The sequence below is a fragment of the Protomyctophum parallelum genome (assembly GCF_964188405.1).
Source record: "Protomyctophum parallelum genome assembly, chromosome: 4".
NCBI classification, from domain to species: Eukaryota; Metazoa; Chordata; class Actinopteri; order Myctophiformes; family Myctophidae; genus Protomyctophum; species Protomyctophum parallelum.
This window is the reverse complement of record NC_139700.1, coordinates 21,183,310-21,204,074: the sequence shown is the minus strand read 5'-3', so window position 1 is coordinate 21,204,074 and position 20,765 is coordinate 21,183,310. Positions and strand designations below refer to the sequence as shown.

Here is a 20,765-nt window from a genome sequence, read left to right as displayed (position 1 = left end):
ATGGTGATCCATGCAAATATTGAGATGTTTGAGCGACTCCTGCGTGCTGTTTACAACCCTCAGAATGCCTACTGTGTGCATGTGGACCAGAAGTCCTCAGAGGAATTCCAGAAAGCTGTGAGAGCAATTGTTTCCTGTTTCCCTAACGTGTTTATAGCCAGCAAACTAGAAAGTGTGGTTTACACATCCTGGTATCGAGTGCAAGCTGATCTAAACTGCATGAAAGATCTGTTGAAGTCCCCCGTCCAGTGGAGGTATCTGCTCAACACCTGCGGCACAGACTTCCCCATCAAGACCAATGCCGAAATGGTTCAGGCACTGAAGCTGCTCAATGGGAAGAACCATATGGAGTCTGAGGCCACCAACGACTACAAGAAGAACCGCTGGCTGTACCATTACAATGTCACTGATACCGTTACCCGGACAGATATCAAGAAGACCGCTCCCCCAATCAACAGCCCCATGTTCTCAGGCAATGCCTACTTTGTGGTCACTAGAGACTTTGTAGAACATGTGCTGGAGAATAAAGAAATTCTGAATTTTCTGGATTGGGAAAAGGACACGTATAGCCCAGATGAGCATCTGTGGGCCACTCTATACAGGATGACCTCTGTACCTGGGTCACAGCCTGCCAACAGTAAATACGACCTGTCTGACATGTTAGCTATCGCCCGCCTGGTAAATTGGTCCTATTTAGCTGGTGATGTAAATAAAGGATACCCGTACCCTTCTTGCACTGGGAAATATATAAGAGCAGTGTGTGTATACGGGGCTGGTGATCTCCAATGGATGTTTCAACAGCATCACCTCATGGCGAACAAGTTTGACCCAGAAGTTGATGACATTGCTATTAGATGTATAGAGTCAACACTCCGTTTCAAAGCATTGCAAAGTCAGACTTTAGTAGCTGTGAAAAATGTATAATGCCCATTAAGACCTTGTGTTATTTCGACTTCTTGGCTATGTAGTTTGACCATGATGTTTTCTTTCATGGTTACTTCATTTCTATTTTATTCTTGTCTGTTGATGATTCATTATATGTCCATGCAGCGTATTTTTTCACATGTGTATAATTTCATTTTGTATTGCATTTCATCTGTATTTTGTATTGTATTTTGTATTGTATTTCATCTGCATTGTACCATTAAGCTTATACTGTACTTGAAGCATTTGATATAGCCTAAGCCATCTGCAGTGGTTCCCAAACTTTATAACTTGACACCCAAAAGAGAAATGTGCCTCCCCATGACCCAAACTAGTGAAAATAGAAGATCTACAAGCTCACAACTCGTTGTGATGTGACACGATTGCATATTGGCTATTTTCTAATTAATGGAATTTCTTTGTTTTTATTTATTTATGAAATTATTTTTAAAAATGTTTTAATGTTTTAATTTATGAAAAAACTCTAATCCTTGGAATCTCAGAAAACAAATGTCATGTTTTACAGAATTGAAATGCCTGGCCACTGGAGACTTCTCATTAGTATATCTGATATTGCTCTTATCTGACCACTATTCTATTATTGCAGGTATATACTTGGCAACTTGCCCACCCAATCAAAGATTATGGAGTGTGTGTGTGTGTGTGTGTGTGTGTGTGTGTGTGTGTGTATGAGAGAGTGTGTACAAACTACTGTAATGAAGTAATTTTATTACCTGTCCTACGTCAAACTGTGAATATCAGTGCATTGTCAAAGGACGGCAGTGAAGCAAGACTTTTATTGCAGTGAATGGAATGAAGTTGGCACATGACTTCTTGTTATTGCACAACCCCAGCAGCACTTATGCACAAACATGTCATTTTAGCTGTTATCGCACAACAAACCCTTATTGCACTTAAGATAGCAGAAAAAACTAAAATGTGTCGCAGCAACAGATCATTTTTTAGCAGCATTGAGTGCAACTACCGCTGTGGGATAGAAGCTGTTACTGAATCTGTTGGTCCCTGACTTGATTACTCTGTACCGTCTGCCTGATGGCAACAACTTGATTACAGTATTCCATAATACATTTGTTTTGGCCTCACATTAACTTTATGCACCTCCCTGAAGCGCTGGACAGACTCTCAATTCAATTTATACACATGTATATTCTTTCCTTTTTCTTATTTTTTCTCCATTCATTTATGATTTCTTACTTTTAATCAATGCTAAATATCTCTGTATTCCAATATTCCGGTAATCATTGCCATAGTGTGTTTATTTCAGTAGCAGGGGCCTCCCAGTTTCTCCACCTCCACTGCAGGGCTGGTTCTGGAGAGGACAGGGGTGTGCAGACCATAGAGTTAATAATAACTCTATGGTGCAGACCCCACCGAAATGTGCGGTGCCCACCCAATCAAAAGTTATGGAGAATATTTATTTGTAGCCAATATAAAACATACCACAAATATCACTGTATCAGTTCTGATTGGGTGGGCAGCATTTTTAGAGACATTGAACCATCTGAACACTTTGCCATAAGTGCTGTTAACCGACAGGAAGTGGCGTGCACATAAGACACTGGGTGGTGCTAGAGCACCTGCCCCTTTGCCCCCTGAACAGCAATGTGCCCTTTTGAATGTTCGTTTTTTGTTCATTTTATTTTCGTTTTGTACAGTGTGCAGTATGTGGCCCATGGTGACATTGATCAATTCTAAAGCTTCCAATATATTATTTATGCCCCAAAATCTATAAATCTCACACTATTAAGGCAACCGGTGGTTCCACTCGCACCACAAGGTCCCCTTTTTTTCTTCACTTGAGCACCTGCCCCAAATGTTTATACTTAAAAGAACATGTAACACTGAATATGAGTATGAAAGTCAGTCTGCAGAAATGTACGATAGGTTCAGAGCAAGACGTTATAATGAACCCATTTTAACTAAAAGATGGGTTCGCAGTAGCTGCCTACACAAAAAAGTGTAGCTTTAGGTACATTAATGATTAATGTATAGCCTAATATTGTTTTTGTATCTTGAAATCACTATTAGCTCAACAGCGCCATCTACTGGGACAGCTAAGGCTTCGTCAGCAGCAAATGTACAGCATAGTATTTTTCAAATAGAGCATGGGCAAAAATTTAATCAATTTATTATGTACACCTGTGTTAATGTATTTTGTCACACTTCACAAGTTCGGCTACAGCACCTTATCAGTTGGTTTTGTCCTAAAAAGAACAGCAAATTTACAAAAACAGTTGTGTGGATCCATTACCCATTTATTTGCAGGAAATAATGTACAAGAATAAGCTCACCAGTACATTTTCTTCTGTAACATCAACATAGATAAATGTGTGAACATGTGTGGGTGAACATGAATCATGTTCAGCCGTGACCCAAATCCCTGCTTCAGACCGCAAATTCTTACAAACATTATCTTCCAGCCACAATTCAGAAACAACATTCAAGTGATTGGGAACAGTACAACATTTTTCTTCTTCTCATTCCCAGGCAGGATTCCATTTCCTGCAAAGAACTTCAGCAGTGAAATTGAACAGTGACATGGGTGACGTGAATCCTGCTCTAAGAATGCCACTCGTGGGGTCAGATGACCTAAAACGCAATTTAAATCAGAGCAACCATAAAAAATATATTAATCTTTCTCCTTTGTCACCTCTTGAATATAAATATAATATTTGAAATGTGATGAAGCCGAACATGCATCAACTGTTTGTATCAAGAGTGCCTTAAATACATGAAGTAGATACATACATTGAACAGTAACTACGGAGACAGTATCTTGGTTTGGCTTGATATAGTACATAAAAAGTTTATAAAAATGCTTCAGTCAACACATGATAGAACTACTGCCGATAAAGCACATGGCACACAACTAACAACCCAGCAGAGAGTTGCACAACTTAACATGCAGCATAGTTTCAAGAGGGCACTTCTCTGACAAAGAGCTAATGCTCCAGTTACATCGCAGAGAACATCAACATATGAGTGGCTGCAGTCCACATTCTTCTCCATCCTCTTCCTCCAGACAGTGCAGTGCATGACTGAGTTACTCTGGATCAGCAGCGGCTGCAACCTCCACTTTGCTGTCCTGGTCAATGCTGTGAAGAGAATAGTGGGTTCATTAGGTGTCTGTCAGAGTGGGGCAGAGCCATGTCAAATTGCATGTCAACTGCCTGCAGGCGGCACTACTAGTGGGGGTGCATTAACCATCAATTTTAATTACATTTTGTTTACTTTTTTTCATGCCTAGTCTTGTATGTAAAACAATATGAATTTCCTTTTATATATATTTATATTTTAATATTATTTGCATTACATTTGAACTTGGTTTGCATTGCAATTATCCATCGAAAAGTTTCCCTATTTCACCTTTCATGCCATTTCAGTAGGATATCAGCTGAGAGTAGCTTGTGATATGGATAATACTTAGTCGCATGCTCTGCATCACAAAAGGATCTACAAGCTCAACTCAATGCAATGCGACAGGTTATGAACTTATAGTCTATTTTTGGTGCATGACAAGATGCACAACCAAGTATAAATCAGGTATATGAGGTATTATTGGGGCGCATACGTTGGTCCGTGCTGCAGGTTAAAAATCACCTGTGGCTCCCGAGTCCTGACATGCGTGGTGGGTTACAACTAAACCGCGCTGCGACACGACATCCTGGTTACACGTCACGAGAAAATAAAATGTTGCAGTCAGAGGCTCCTTGAATGGTTTCCACAGAACCTGGGACTCATTCCTCGCATATATTAACTCTCGCTGAGATTGTTTGACTTCTTTTTTATATTTAGTTTTTCTCGAAACCTTTTTTATTTATTTCTCTATCTGTATATTTTTCTTACTTTATATTTCTAAATTCCAATATTATTATTACTATTGCTATACACATTCAATTGTGCTTCTCTCTATAATTCTCCCCTCAGGGGGGGTTGTAAATCTGTGTTGTCCTTAGTTCATGTTTTGTATTGTTCCTTTTTTGTCTTTGTATGTCCTGTATTTTAAAGTGAAAAAAAAAACACGATAAAGTGTTATAAAAATAATAATAATAAACCGAGCTGCAGGTTAAAAATATGTGGCTTCCAATAATTATACTTTGATCAATTCACATTTTTCAGCTTAATTTCAGCTGATCAATCCTAGAACTGACCAGAAATAATAGATGTATAATAATAATAGATGTATGCATGCTTTAATCTATTGTACAATAACTACACCAAAATGTATGTTGTACTTCTATAAAACTTGAATATTTTGACATTAAGTGATAGGAAGTGCCCACTGGCTGACATTAGAGTTTTATTACAATTGAAAAATATCAGTAAGGAGCAGGTATAGCCTACAGCAAGTCATGCAGGTAGCTGTGAGAATGAACAAGCCGGTGTGCAGTGAGGGCTAGTTACTGGAGGGACCATGAAAGTGCAACCACACACCACAGTGATGTTTGACGACCACAGTGCAATCACTTCACCCAATCGAGCAGCACAAACACCAGAAGCGTACTTACCAACCTACCAACGTCCTATTCTAAACCTGTAATTTTAAAGAAACATTCTAGTAAGTTATTCTTAGTGCCCCAACTTGGCCAGATGCTACCAACCACTGACAAAAAATATCTTCTTTCTTTTTTAACTTGTGATAGCGAGCAGGAAGTACAGAAAATTATACATCATATTAGGCTGACAATACATTTACTGTATAGTGTGTAGTATTAAAGCAATATAGATTTGAAGGGAAGAAAAACAGGCAAACAATACATTGTATGGGGTCTGAGCTGAATTTCAGTTTGTAGAAACATCCACTTGACAAAAACTTAGTGAGGTTTAACAGTTAAAACCACTCAATTTGCTCATTAAAAGTTGCTCAATGATCAGTTGCAGTTGAGTCAATTGTGAGATGGCGGGGAAGACAATTATTGGAAAAAGTTAAATTAGAATACTGGGGTGGATAGCTGCATCCCTAAAAGCCAAACAATCAATTTGTTGTTAGTTTCGTGCATTGAAACAATTAACAATTAAAAAGAAAATGGCTGAAACCCCTTGGGTGAATGTACATACAGTATATATACCTTTTAGGGGTTTTCCTATTTTTTTCGTCGTCAAACCTTAAAAGGGCAGGGAAATGGGGTTAGGGAGTAGAGAAAAATATAGAGAAATATACAGCCAACGGAAACCAAATCCAAAGGAGCACTTTTAAATATCTACGGCACATTCATCTGCCATGTTAATACATCCAAATGAGGCTAAGCAAATGCCAAGGCTTTAATTGTCCAGGATCCTTTCTCAAGAACAATATTTTAATACATGCCAGAAAAGAACAGAGACGGTGACAGAATATTGTCACTTGATTATCGTATGGTATCATATATCTGCCATTTCAAAATAATATATATATTATTTCTTCTAAAAAAAACTAAAAAATAACAAAAAACACAGTAGCATGATGAACAAAATCGTCTGGGTGAATTTCTAAACCTTCCAAAGACTCAGTCACAGATACGGTGGCTGAGTGAAACTTGTAAAGCGCTGATGTGTATCTGAGTGGAGCATACTTACTGTTTGATACACTCTGGTATGGACACGTACTCCATAGGGACCAACTCGGCCAGGTCCGCCAAACTGAACACAAACTTGATTTTCTGACTAAATTTGGAGCTAAGAAAAATAGCAGGTGTTGTTAAGAACAATGTCCAGTCTTACAATTATAAAATCATTTTCTCCATTAAATTAGCTTAATTTTTAAGGCTATCCTTACCTTATGAATGGTTTTGTGAGTGCCAAGAGGGTGCGAATAAACCAAGAGGGATGAACTATTATCAAGGACTTCAGATTCTTCCTTAACCTGCAAAAAAGTGCCTGAGCATTTATCATGTGCTGATATGAACAATATTTCTCATAATTAAACATAAACAGGACAATGAGTTTACTCTAAATTGTTTGTAAGGGGGAGATAGGAGCGTAGTTTACTCTTGAAAACAGCCTGCAGTTTAGAGCTTTATTTTTGTCATATTACAGCACTTTCTAAGTATCGGTGTAGGCACAGTATAATCTGAATATTTATGGTTGTTTTAATTTAGGGACTGATTCCATAACTTTGCCTTCTGCAGACCACTGGTACGTGCCTATGATTGGCCAGAATCATCTTGGTGTCTGCTTTGTTTAGCATTATACATTATTTCTGTTAATTCAATTTATTATTGTTATAGTGCCAACTGTGCAGACTGAATCATTTGGATTGTATGACATGTCAAAATTACTGTGCAATGAGAAAATGGTAAAATCTTGATTACCCACCTTGCCCGACTGTGCAAGTTGAATCCTACTGAATTCTAATGTATAATGTCACAGTGTGCATGAGACTATGACCTACCGACATTTGCCAGGCAATGTTATGCCTTGAGTAAACAAAAAAAAAGATATGGACCTGGTCTCGACGAAAACGTGTTGGCAATTCTCCCAAGGGAACTGATTATACAGTATGTACATGCCAACAAACTGTCTGCATGTAGACTAGCAGATAATTTCCCATGCTTCACTATTAAGGTGATGCGATAATTCTTCTGCTAATCATAGCAGTTTGCTAATACAATGACGGCCCTTCCCTTCCCCTATATTTTTAACAGTAGATGTTAATGATCTCGTGTTGTGATACCAGCTTCACATCATGATCATGGCCTGCCATTTTTGACACTGCAATTACTGTGTTAATTAATTAAGGGTTCACACCACTCCCCTGGCTCCCAGTTTTATCAAACATAGCCCCCCCCCCCCCCCCCCCCCCCCACACACACACACATCCGGCGAGCAGCAGTGCTCAAGGATGCTTCAAAAGGTCAAAGACTCTCCCCACCTATCAATACATGCAGACATCTTCAAACCACCCACTGCTCGTTTGGACCCCCGGAAATGCTTTGGCCATGTTTTGCGAACCCCGTCCCACCCCCAATACAAATTGACTGCTAGAGCACCGAAGTCTGACGTCAATATCGGTAGAGGGCACAAATCCCTGGTTCATGCACTTTTTTATTTGCATTGGAATCCCCATAGGGAGATTTTAGATCACCTCATAAGAACTGTGTTTGAAATTAATGTCATTAATGTCATCCCGGCCGTTACACTCACATGGATATGAAGAATCAACTGACTGAGAGAAAGCGCTATTGTTACTGCTGCTGATTTATTTACATTTTCTCTAGAAGCAGACAGTATGAGTGACTGACTGTCAAACAATACAGAGACACCTCCCTGACAATAACGCTGAGACAGCTTGTTTATTTTTCGACCACAATACTTATGAGACGAATTTAAGATGCCCCCATGTTATTCTCCATAGAGAAATTACTTCCGTGAAACCAGGGGAATCTGAGGGATAAGCGAGTGACGTCAGGACTTCGGCACTCTATAACCTTAAAGAGAAAATATATCATAAATAAATACTGAAACCAGATATAATCATTAAGGAATGTTTATGCTGTACTATGTGTACTATGTAAACTCTTAATTTCCAATTTGCCACTCAGTTGCAAAAAAAAAGGGAGGATAATCTGGGGACCCCGCCAAAATAATTTGGCGACCCCCGGGTTGAGAACCCCTGATCTAGACGACCAATTTGGAAGAACCCCCCACCATCTGACTTCACCATCCAATCAGCTTGGAGAAGCGAATGGGAGTCAAGGAGGTCCCAAACAAACACCTGGTGTCAGACCCCAACCAACAGGTCCCTGGCACCACCCGCCCCTGCTTGGCCAGCCTTCACAAATGGGGCAGTAGCCCAAGCGCACTGTGTGTGTTTGGTGAGGAACAAACTATGGAGCACATCATTGAAGTTTGTCCTCTCCAAAGACTGGAAGGAGGATTAGTCACCCTCCATAGTCCATACAGCAGACCAGAAGGCAACGTGTGATTCTATTCTACGTCTGAACATAGACATGGCAACATGGTGAAAGAAAGATTAAGCCCAACTCACCTCCTGTCAATTTGTTGATAACATTTCCTGAGCCAGCCGACAGTGGGCATCTTTTTTCGTGATGTCGCCCCATTCAAATACACTATCATATAGTTCTCTGCGACCAAAAGCTCCAGAGTGCCAATGACATACCTGTGACAGAACAATCCCATTAGCATTGGTTCAATAAAATACTCTAATGTAGGAAATGGGAAAAGCTATTCTCAAATAATTCCTCACTTGAAGATATTGTCCATTATGTATCTGTAATTTGGTTGATCGCTCTCAGGCATAAAGCAAACAGCAAATACGATAATGGCATTCAACCCATCTCCGTAGTAACCTGCAGAAAAAAGAAAAAGATAATTCAAGCAATATTCCTGTACCAAAAACAATCTTGCCTGCTGATTTTATAATTGCGTCTTTTGCCACTATTCTCTATATATTTTAGGTAACAAAAGAAAAATATAAAATTGATTGAATACTTTATTAGGTGGTTTGTTAACCCATTCTGAACGGGCACCCATTTTGGTGTTGGCATCATATTATGCTTTAGCTATTGAAAAATAGCAGATCTACAAGCTCATAGCGCGCCACAGAGTGGCGCGCTACGAGCTTGTAGGTCTGCTATTTTTGAAAAACCGAAGAACGACTGACATTTTTTTTTATCTGATCTCAGGTCAGAATGGGTTAATAATGAAACTGTCAGGATGTAATAGACATTTTTTTAATCTGATCTCAGGTCAGAATGGGTTAATGATACCAGTAGTACTAGTAGGTTATGCTAAAAGCATAACAGGAAAAGGCTTGTTTCCATTGTGGTCTGTAAAAGGCAACGCACTGACCTCCATGGCTGATGACCCTCTTGTAGGGCTCAATAGCCTTCATGTCCACTCGATGTTCCTGGTCTCCGATGCGGAATATTCTCCAGCGTCTGCCCTCCTCTCTCTCCTCCGAGGCAGCGTACTCGTGCACCGTTTCCACGCCCTTCTGTAGAAGCTCTGTGGTTTTAGGCTTGGGTAGGTCATCTGGAGGAAAGAAACATCTGTTCAGTCTACATCTTGGATTCATGTGTGCTAGTGTGGAGGGGAGTTTATTTCTGAAAACCTTAATCACGTGTGAACATTCCATTCTTTTGCACAGATTAGGGTCAATATTGTATTTTATATTGTTTATTTTATGCAGTGTATTTACTGCGTGGGACACATCATAAAACTCACTCCATGTTTATCCCGCATCAGAGTGATATGGTCAATCAAATAACTGCTCTAATCATGTATCATTTGAGATGTCACACATGCAATAAGCTGGGTGTAATTTAGGGATATAGTGCAACCCAACAGAATCATGCCTATATTCGAGTATACTTTATTAAATACACAAATAACACAATCAAATCAAATACGTTTTGAAGTGTTGAATAAGGTGTCTATCTAATCTAACCATTCATCAGATGAATGACATGCAAGGCAAATGTTTTGAATTCAGCTACATATGGGAAGATGTGAAATTGGATTACATTGCTATATTGTTAGTGTAATAATGCTTTTTCAGTGTTTTTTGGTTGGAATATAGACATTTTAATGTAGCCACATTGTATCTTCATTCTTGTTAATGGCACTGAAATTAAATATTTTAATATATCATAGCATTATTACACAGACAAAGAGCAACTTTGTGACTGACAAAGGGACCGTTTCTTTTGATTCAAATACAGGACAAATGATTTCAGGGGGAGAGGAATGATGACATGCTGCTGACAAAACGTCCAATGAAACAATAAAATAAGTTCCTCAACACAAAGACACCACCTGATTCGTTCAAACAGTTGATGCACACAGAGATATAACCGAAAGGCACGGCATAATCTGGACATTTCTGGTTGATTATCTCATGGCTGGTAGAAAACAAAGGGGGCTTTGCTGTTCCAGGAGACCTTACCACGCAAAAGGCAGAAACCTGGTGCTGGCCTGAGGCCTGTTTCCAGGCAAAGAATGGAAACAATCCTTCCGAGGGACAAAGAGGTAGGCAGCAGAGTGGAAAACACAAAAACAAAAACACAACACATTTTAACTAGACTTCACCGAGTCCACTGCCTCATCAGACTCTTAAGAAATGTATGTAAGAAATGTGCATGTGGATCTGAGAAATGGGAGAATGTGGCTTAGAGTTAATCACTTAAAACCTAAGCTTAGTTGACCAGAGTCCCCCAGGTATCTATACTAGGTTGTTTTTGTTTTTTTTACCTCTACAGTGCATATCTTCTCTAAAAACAGCAGATCTACAAGCTCACAATGCGTTGCGACGAGTTGTGAGCTTGTATAGCTGTTATAATGTAATTTCTCTGTTTCAGGATTAGAATAAAGCAGAGGAGGCATGGTCTGCAATTACATACTGTGTATGTCTCCGTGTTAACACATTATGTGCCCTTTCATTCTTTCAAAATAGTGATGTGAGGTGCCCATATTTGGACCCACATTTTTACATTAAAAAAAAAAACAAGACGTCCAGAGACATCCTGGGCACTACATGCGGTAGTTCCTAGGACATCTGTGGACGTTTTGGGCATACACCAACTGTGACTTCAACAGACGTCACACTATGATGGACTATCAAACCTCCCATTGAATCTCAATTTGCAGTTCAGCTCAAGCTCTAATTGGGTGTTTTGCAAAAATACTGTCAACTTCACTCCTACTATTCTACTACGTTAGAATTGGAGGACATCAAAGCACTGACGAAGCAGGCGAATTATCTGAACACAACGCAGTCACGTCATACCTTCCCATTCAAACTCATTGCTGTTGTCTGAGGGTGTGTCTATATCCTCGAGGTCCAGTTCTGTGCTGTCGAGTTCGTCAGAGAGCAGGGAGCCTTCACTACGGTCAAGATTAAGGCTGATGTCTGGAGCTGTAAGCCTCTTCTTGTCTTTTTTTCCATGGTTCATGGCATACCCCGGAGCAGCTGCCATGATTTGGACAGAAGTTAAAAATGTGTAACAACCAATGATGCGCCGCCCAGTGCCATACTGTTGAACTGTAAACACTAATTTGTTCATTTACCTGGCTCTCCCTCTCCAGAGGTCCCACCAAAAAGCTCATGATCAAGCTCCTCCTCCTCCTCGGGCAGGGGCCTAAACATAAAACCAGTATGAGATTATCAGGCCATGATGAGTATTAGTGCAAAGATACAGTCTACCATTCATTTTCAATGGAAGTAGGGGACGTGAAGCTACGAAGCAAATCCGTCGTTGCTGCAAAAGATACAAAGCTACAAATTGAAGTTGCACTGGATTCAACTTCCAGATGCAAAGATACAAATCTACTACTGTAGCTGCAATGTTGTCGCGAAGCGCGAACCAATCAAATTGATTCGTTTTGGCCCAGGCCGTAGCGTAACGGTCTGGGCACCGGACTGGTAATCCAGTCGCAGTGTGCCGCGGGTTCGACTCCCGGACCCGACACGGCCTTTACTGCATGTCATCCCCCCATCTCTCTCCCGTTTCCTGTCAGCCTACTGTCTGTCCCTTCAAAAATCAATAAAAAGGCGTAAGCCGCAAAAGAATATCTTAAAAAAAAAAGAAATTGATTCGTTTTTTGTTCTTCAACCCATGCGTCAAATTCAAACGAGTATAAAAATCAGCTGGGACTGAGCAGAGCCGGCTGAGAGGCTAGGCTAGCAGTTTGCATGGTCGTAGTTGCTAAATCTGGAATCATGGAAAAATATGAATTTCTATCGAATATTTTAGTTACAATGAAATTGAGTTGACGTGTATGTATCTTTTGCATCTGCCAGTGTGAACGCATTAGTCTCTCTTTTATGTATATTTGACATCAAATGGAACAAGTGAGTTACAAATGCCTTATGGTCTAGAGTATAAACTGGAGCAGTGGTTCCCAACACTGACCCTCAGGAGCCGTGATACTTGTTTATCAGTGGTTCTCCAAGTGGGGTCCAGGGACCCTCTGGGTTCTTTGTGGGGGTTCCGAGGGCACCCTTACAGGTCTGTATCTCTGAGAGTGTACAAATGGAACTCTCCCATTTCTCGACCGTTTCGGACGCGGGAAGGCTCGCCGGAACCGGACCAGCACGCTGGGAGGCATGGGTGCATTCCTGTGGGTCTGGAAGTTCCTGGGACACCCCGGGGACCCCCACACGGAGTTGCACCATTCACTTCACACGGGTGTGATTTTTTTTATATCTATGGGTGTCACTGATACAATACCTGGGAAAGTCCTCATCCTGCCACTCTTCTTTAAGCTCCACCCCTTCCATTCTTAAACGGGCCTCTGTTGTGGCCACTGACTCCTGGCGCTCCAGACTGCAAAAAATAAAGACTTATGGTAGTTATTTTGTTGATGGCATAACAAAAAAAAGTTTATATCTAAGATCTAGAACAAAAGGGCTTCATCTGCAACAACCAAAACTATAGTTCTCAACACTTGATTGTTGTTTCCGTATGTGCTTAAAGACTGCAAGTTCCAGAGTGTCCATTTAACTTTACAAAAATGTAACTATGAGGAAAGGGTATAGTTTCGTACGGCTATTTTACACCTCCTTATTGTACACCTTGATCTTACAACCAGCAACATTGCTTACAACGTTTTGTCCACTAAATGGCTGTGTGAAATATCCATGTCACCTTCATGTGTATGTTTACTACTACTAGTACAGACCACAGCAAGCTTGTGGCTGACTGCCACTTTCAGCCTTACAACCAAATGACTTCCTATTTATTTTGTTTTGCACGTTAAACTAACATTGAGTAGAGAAGCATCGTAATATCATGCAGTGTGAAGGCATACAGTGCAGCTTGGTAGAGCTAATCAATACCAAATTCACAGTTCCCTGCCTGTGTTTACTGTTGTTCACTAACAATTCCATGGGCTTCAAACTCACCACTGGCCACATAATCAGATCACTGGCTTCTTGAAAAGCTTGGGGGATAAAAGGCAGCGTGTTAAGGGCTTAGCTTGTAAACCATATGGGTATTTATTAAGATGAGAGAACATATTACTCCAGTTTTGGCATCACTGCACTGTTGCTGTTGTTTTTAGGATTGATTTTAAAATTATTTTACTTGTCTATAAAGCTCTCAATGGTCTCGCACCTCCCTACCTACTTGACTGCCTGCCTAAATATGTCCCAAACCGGCCCCTAAGGTCCTCCACTGCTGGCCTGCTCGCTTTGCCTAAAGCAATGGCAACAAAAAAATACGGGGAAGCAGCTTTTTGCTTCTACGGGCCGTCGGCATGGAACAAGCTCCCACTGTACCTTCGTCAGGCAGCCTCTGTAGACATTTTTAAAGCTCAGCTTAAGACCCACCTCTACAACATTGCTTTTAAGTGATCTTTATTTTTTTATTATTTTTACTCTGCTTGTTTTTATTATTTTTACTCTGCTTGTTTTTAATGTCGTTGCCTTATTTGATCTGTTCTTATCTTTGTACCATTGTCCTATTGTTTTAACTGCTTGCCTGTTTTAATGCTGTTTTGTTTTGCTTTTATTATCTTTTCTGCTCTGTAAAGCACTTTGAGCTACATTTATGTATGAAAGGTGCTATATATAAATAAAAATAAATAAATAAAATGTATTATTATTTATTAATGCTGATCATTGTATCTGTGTCTATGGTATACAGAGCTCTCTTTGATCCATAAATCACAAACACGACGGTACTTGCACTCTCAGACACAAAAACATCCCAGGCATTCTGCACTCAAGACATTTCATAACCATCAGTTTAGTAGTTTGGTTGTGTATAGCGTTAATCTCCATGTTACACTGGAAATCAGCTGAGAGGGGGAGAAGTGCTACAGGAATGTGGCTCCTTGAAATCAAACCCTCAAAGGCAAAGTGCACTGACTGGACGCATGCATGACATGAAGTCTTCGCACATGGGCCTTATTTTTTTCCTTTCACTTATGCCTAAACTCTTTAGACATGTTTTACTATTTTTGAAATTGAAGGAAGGATGCCAGCACACAATAAATGTCCTTTTCACTTGGTTTATTACCTCTGTCGAGACAACGGAACGGACAAGTTTCGGCCAGGTGGGCATTCCTCAGCGTCAATTGCACAACACTAACTGTGTTACTATTTTTGAAAAACTTTTAAAAATAGTTCAAATAGCCTACCACCGAGACAGGAAGACAAAATATAACATTATTAATCTGTTCAGACTAGGCATTAGGGCCGTCATGATCATGATTTGAATTTCTTGTATTCAGAGAATTCATACCTACAGTATTTTGTGTCAAATTCAGGACTGTTTCGTGTGTATGTGTACTTGGCCCTCTTTTTGGTATATTGTTTCTACTAGTCCTTACCCGTTGTGAGATATTTGCCCCCCCTTGTGGCCGTGAAGGGTACTGTTGTAATTGACTAATAAATTAATTAATAATCATTGTGTGAAATCGAAAAAAGGGCTTCTTTACGCCCTCCATATTCATATGGTCAATGCCTGTGTGAAAAGTGGGAGTGATTGGTGCAGGCAGTAAGTTACGGCACTGTTTCTGACACACAGACACACGGACACACACTCAGACATTCGGTTAATTATAGTATGATGATGATATGATGATGATGATTAGGGAAACATTAGGTAAGATTTGGGGTACCCTACCCATTGTTTGTCATCACAGTTATTTATATTTTATGTTAAACACACTAGCTTAGGTGTGAGTGCCACCTCCTGTATTTTTGGAGTGGTGCAACCACTCCCTTACGGAGCTATGTGTGTGGCTGGGTGGGTGGTTGGTTGGCTGGGTGGGTCTGAGCACGAAAACAGCATGGTTGTTTTTCACCATTTGTGTGCAACCTAACACACACACACACACACACACACAAACACACACATTAACTGTATGATTTCAGGTGTGCCAGTACTTTATCCTTGCCACTCAACAGTCTCTAAGACACTGGTATATTATTATTATAGTGAGCTAGACAGCTTTTTCAAATTGCTTGTGAGGATATTCATGATTATCCCAAATGGAAATTCACCATAAATGTATATAACAGTATATCTTGAGTCATGGTAAGATAACATCTTATATCCATTTCCTAGTCCAGACATTGTCTTATTAAGTTATTTGTGAAAATAACATCTATTCTACAAGAAGATTGAAAACAGACATTTTTAAACCCACTTTAAATGATTTATCTCAACATTGATATTGGAAAGCGGTTTACAAAAGCAGTTTATCCATCTAAGATGCCTCCAATCCTTTACTGAAATGTTTAAGCATCAGATACTATCATGTTAAATCCAACCCCTTCTAAATGAGTAAAGAATAGGTCATACTCATAAGGCAGGTAGACCAGTGTTAAATGTCACAAAATGATTCTCGTCTCCCATTGTCCCTTGCTGGGATCTATTGACTTAACCTTCGATTATGATGATAATGGAGGCGGTAGGGATACTATACTGGTACTCGTCATATGTATGACAACGATGTATGTATGTGTCATATGCACTTCTCCTCAATGACTCAGTCAAAAGTCAGACCAAGAGATGTGCTGTTGTTCACAGGCAGTCAATCCAATTTATATTAGTCCAGACTCCAGTTATGGCCTGCTTTAAACCACAAAAACTGAGGGCATACAAATGGGAATGGGTGGAGATGGGTCACTTAATGTTTATTGTATTAGAACTGTTAAACCCCAATTCTGATTATAAAGACTACTAATTCATGCTTCCCCTGGCCCAAATAATAGGCTAAATCTCCAAACAAAGACACTTGTTGGCACTTGGCAGCAGCGATGAAAGGAAGTACATTTACCTACATTTGATTGGTGGCTGGCATTCATGTATGCCTTACTGAAGCCAAGAGGATACCGTCCAAAATAAACCACACAATCAAATTGTACATTGAGGACGACTCGCCCCTTTTCTGTTTTCCTCCCGGACTTTTTCCCAGTGAGGGGTGGGAGAGGCTGGGCGGCAGCTGGACTTAGTTTGAATCTCTCCAACTATAAACTTTCACGACAGCAGACAGCCTACAAATATAATTTATGAAAAGGCTACTACAGTGAAGTCGGTCCACGGAAGTTGTGGTAGGCTTAGGCTATGTGGGGATTATCGAGGTCAGTGAGTGGGCAAAACCTTACATATACTAAATTATACTAAATTGTTTATAGGGTCAATATAAGTAAAATGATAAAGCCTTTCCATAGGAGTATCTTTCCATAGGAGTATCTTTTTATATTTTTCCAAAAAGAATACAAACAGCCAAATGAGCCAATAGCATATTACAATTTACAAATGTACAAGTTATCCCCCTCACTGGGGAAAATTCCGGGAGGAAAAACGGGCAAGCACCGTGAGTTGTCCAGTATTTGTATGAGCTAGGCCTGTCTACCGTAAACCAGCAAACACTTTGACTGCGAGTCAAGAGCATACCCAAGAATCCACAAGAACTAGTGTATGCTGCGCCTGCATGCAGTCATAGGTCTCTACATTCAAGATAAAAATATATGCTGTTAACATTATCATGAAAAGGCTATATGCTGCAAGAAATTCCACCCTAACCTAGCTCTATATCTACGCTGCTACGCTTTAGCTCCGAGATGAGGTTCCGAGAAAAGCTATCCCTGAGCTGGTAGAAATGGAGTCTAGCTGGGTCGAGCCCTTTCGCAGTATTTATTTCAAAAAGTAAAAAGTATCAGAACCAAGATACAGTTGATAAACTTAACATATCGGTAGGCACCTAACATTTTAACTGAGGCATCAAACAACCGCTTAAATCAGGCTTAAATAAAGTGTAGCAGCGTAGATATAGAGGTTCCAAACGGAGCAAACCCTAACCTAGCCCCTTTCGGAACCCTCGGTTACCTTTTCTGAAGTTTGGACGACGGTACCCTAGGGTCCCTGATAGCTTATTCCACTCTCCATAGGACGCAGATTTACCCACTCTCTGTTCACGGAGAGCTGCGCCGCCACTTGAGTGTGGTTGAGATTTTTCAAAGATGCATAACACCGCTATAGGAGACAATGGAAACGTGTGCGAAACGGCATTATGCCGGTAAGTATTTTTAATCTTTTTTTTTAAGTTTTGCTTCGCTGAAATTCTCTCTCCTCTCTCTTCCTTGACTTCCCATTGCCTCCCGAGCAGCGACTGGCTAGCTGCACGTCCTAGTTACTGCATCGGATTGGCCGACCATGTGCATGCAGGATGTTTATAATGCTGTTGTGTCGTGGGAGGCGGGACATTAGAAGTGAGGAAGAGAGAATTTCAGCGAAGCAAAACTTTAAAAAAGTTGTCTCCTATAGCTGTGTTATGCATCTTTGAAACATCTCACCAACACTCAAGCGGCGGCGCAGGTCTCCGTGAACAGAGTGGGTAAATCTGCATCCTATGAAGAGTGGAATAAGCTATCAGGGACCCTAGGGTACCGTCGTCCAAACTTCATAAAAGGTAAGCGAGGGTGCCGAAAGGGGCTAACCCTACTGTAAATGTTATACTGGGGTCTGGGGCTAAAACTGACGTAATTGTGTCTACAGGAGGGACTGTAGTATTCTGTGATTGGCTTAGTATCACTAATGTTGTTACAGGTAGCTCTAATTCCTGATCCTGAATACAACTTTTAACTAGAATTTTCCCTCTTATTTTCCCTAATCATCAACACTGGGAGAGACCTGAGGAAAACCTGAAAGTTGGTGCCAGCAACAGAAGCAAATCCTCAGATGAGCTAAATGAATTCCTCAATCCTCACATTAAGTTGTCAAACGGTGAAACATTCTAGTGTGAAATTATGCATACTGTTTAGCAGACTCTTGGCAGCATCAGGTTTGATAGAATTGATTAGATATGCACAGTGTTGGAAAAGAGGTGGACCCTCATAGAAAGTGATATTTCCTCCTACTGGTATAGGTGAAAGGTGACATTCATTAGATAAGATTAGGGCGTTCTGGGACAGGAGGCCAAAATGTGTCTCTCTCTCACACGCACAACACATCCTACCTTCCCAAAGTCGTGTAAGTTTGGGCGAAGCTCACGGGAGTAGAGCTTCTTGGGTCCGATTGTTTACGTCCATTGTCTGGCGTTGTCCTTTCCTGTTGCTGACCTCCTGTTTGGGTTAGGCTCTCCTGGCTCTCTTGAAGTGCCTCCACGCCATTTTCTACGGTGGATGCTGTGCTTAACTGTAGCTCGTCTAATTCGTCCTCATCTCCAGACACCCCAGAGGATGAAGGACTCGGAGTCTCTCTATCTTCCAGGTCCTCAGTAGTCCTGGGTGTGTCAAGATCAAGATCTGCGCTACTATTGTTCAAACTCATATCGCCGACACCCTTCAGCACAACGTCAGTCTCAATCACATCGGAATCCATACGATTGCCTGGAGCTAATACGGAGTATTAAACACTCCCGATGTAAGTGTTTAATTAATCCCCCTACAAATACCGGATTACCTGTCAACAGTTAGCTAACGTTAGCTGTAGTCAGTTTAAACAACATACTTTATTAGCAGAGTAAATAACTCACAGAACACTCTTGTTTTCTGTATACGTCACTGCGTTAAATCGGTCCAGACAAGTCGTGTAGATTTGGCAAAAGTGTTTTTCGGAGCCAGCGCCTTAATTGTTCTGTTTTATTCCCTTTCCTTCTGTCTTCTTCCTTCCTTCCTCCCCGTCCCCGAGCCACACAACTGCGAAAGTGGCAAAAGTTACGCTAGCTCCACTGGCTAATCCTCAGCTAATTTCACATTAATCTGCTAGAATCTGTAAAAACTAAAACAAACAAATCGGAAAGAGAATGACAACTTGCGTGGCCATGTATGGCTTTAAGGGCATGTGCTATAGTCCTGTTGATATTCGTTTTACTATTCTGGCTTTCCATAAATCCCAGAAGTGAAATTGGCCGGTTTCTAACTTGTTGTGTTCTTGAGTTCTTCTACTGACTAGCCACTGAGCTCAGCTGCAATGCTAGCATAGTGCCCAGAGCAGCAGAGCCTTCTGTGTGTTGCCAGTTTAGTTTAACGCTCAGTAAATCAGTGCTAGTATTTGTGTGTGTGCTTTTTAAAATCACACCCGTGTGAACTGAGCGGTGCAAAAAACAAACCAAGCTATATTTACTGTACTGTCTGTACTTTACTATACTGTGCTAATATTTGCCTGTAAGATGTAGTGGGGTAGTAGATGTTGTTATTGACTTAAGTCAAGACATGGCAGGTGAAATCATGTTTTCTTTCAAAATAAACATAAAAAATACATTTAGATTTTGATAATTTATTTTAGCCAATGACAGCTCGTTTTTCTGGGTGAAAATCCACCATCTCTATTTTCATGATTGGTTGTTGGTACAAAGGACGTGACCATATTTGGATCAGACCACAGTCAGCTCGAGGTCCAGACCTTTCCAATGATATGATGTATGCCATTATATATTGTTGCCAAGGTTTGGATGGGATGAGATATTTTGTCTCAAAATAGTGGCTTCAAATAAAACGTTTTGGAATTTTACAATACAATTTTTTTAAAGGCCGTTTTCTCAAAATGAGTTTTCCTCATACCTGGGACAACGAATCTCCACTTCAGTTGAACTCACATACACCAAACGTTCCAGTCTTATTCATAACTATATTCCGCAGAAATGTACAGAGGGATTTGTTGATATATCATTCACAGCCAGACATTTTATACCTAAAAACATGCCGAAAATTGGGTTTGTTATGCCTGTTGACAATATTTTCTGATTTGTGGAGTGATAATTAGAGATATCTAAAATCCCATCTGTAATTTTCTTTGTCTCTAATATCTCTAAATGAAATGATCATTTTGAACCTGGCAAAAACAAAATAAAATCTATCAAACCTGGCATCCTTGTCCCCATATGATTGAACCTCTGACTGCATGGTCCCACACTGCCGTCATCTC

General features: G+C 40.4%; 2 protein-coding genes across 5 annotated transcripts; one reads left to right on the top strand and one right to left on the bottom strand.

Annotated features, from left to right (window-relative positions):
• On the top strand, positions 1-924 carry gcnt3 (glucosaminyl (N-acetyl) transferase 3, mucin type; the record flags this gene model as incomplete). The annotated part of the gene is made up of 1 exon (XM_083762720.1): positions 1-924. The coding sequence occupies one exon, from the start codon at positions 1-3 to the stop codon at positions 922-924; it is 924 nt and encodes a 307-aa protein (XP_083618846.1).
• A 2,264-nt stretch (positions 925-3,188) lies between these two features.
• On the bottom strand, positions 3,189-19,828 carry bnip2 (BCL2 interacting protein 2; the record flags this gene model as incomplete). Of its 4 annotated transcripts, XM_083763638.1 has the most annotated exons (12): positions 18,856-19,828; positions 13,116-13,211; positions 11,953-12,023; positions 11,672-11,854; positions 9,736-9,918; positions 9,131-9,233; positions 8,912-9,043; positions 6,701-6,787; positions 6,502-6,600; positions 6,015-6,050; positions 5,454-5,479; positions 3,189-4,040 (listed from the first exon to the last, which is right to left on the bottom strand). In XM_083763638.1, exons 1-11 carry the CDS (start codon positions 19,218-19,220, stop codon positions 5,458-5,460), a joined length of 1,377 nt encoding a protein of 458 aa, XP_083619764.1. In that variant the 5' UTR covers positions 19,221-19,828. The 4 variants fall into 4 exon arrangements, with proteins under 4 accessions (XP_083619764.1, XP_083619763.1, XP_083619765.1 ...); XM_083763637.1 differs by lacking the exon at positions 5,454-5,479 and having other exon boundaries at positions 18,856-19,827; XM_083763639.1 differs by lacking the exons at positions 5,454-5,479; positions 6,015-6,050.
• Positions 19,829-20,765: the final 937 nt, after the last annotated feature.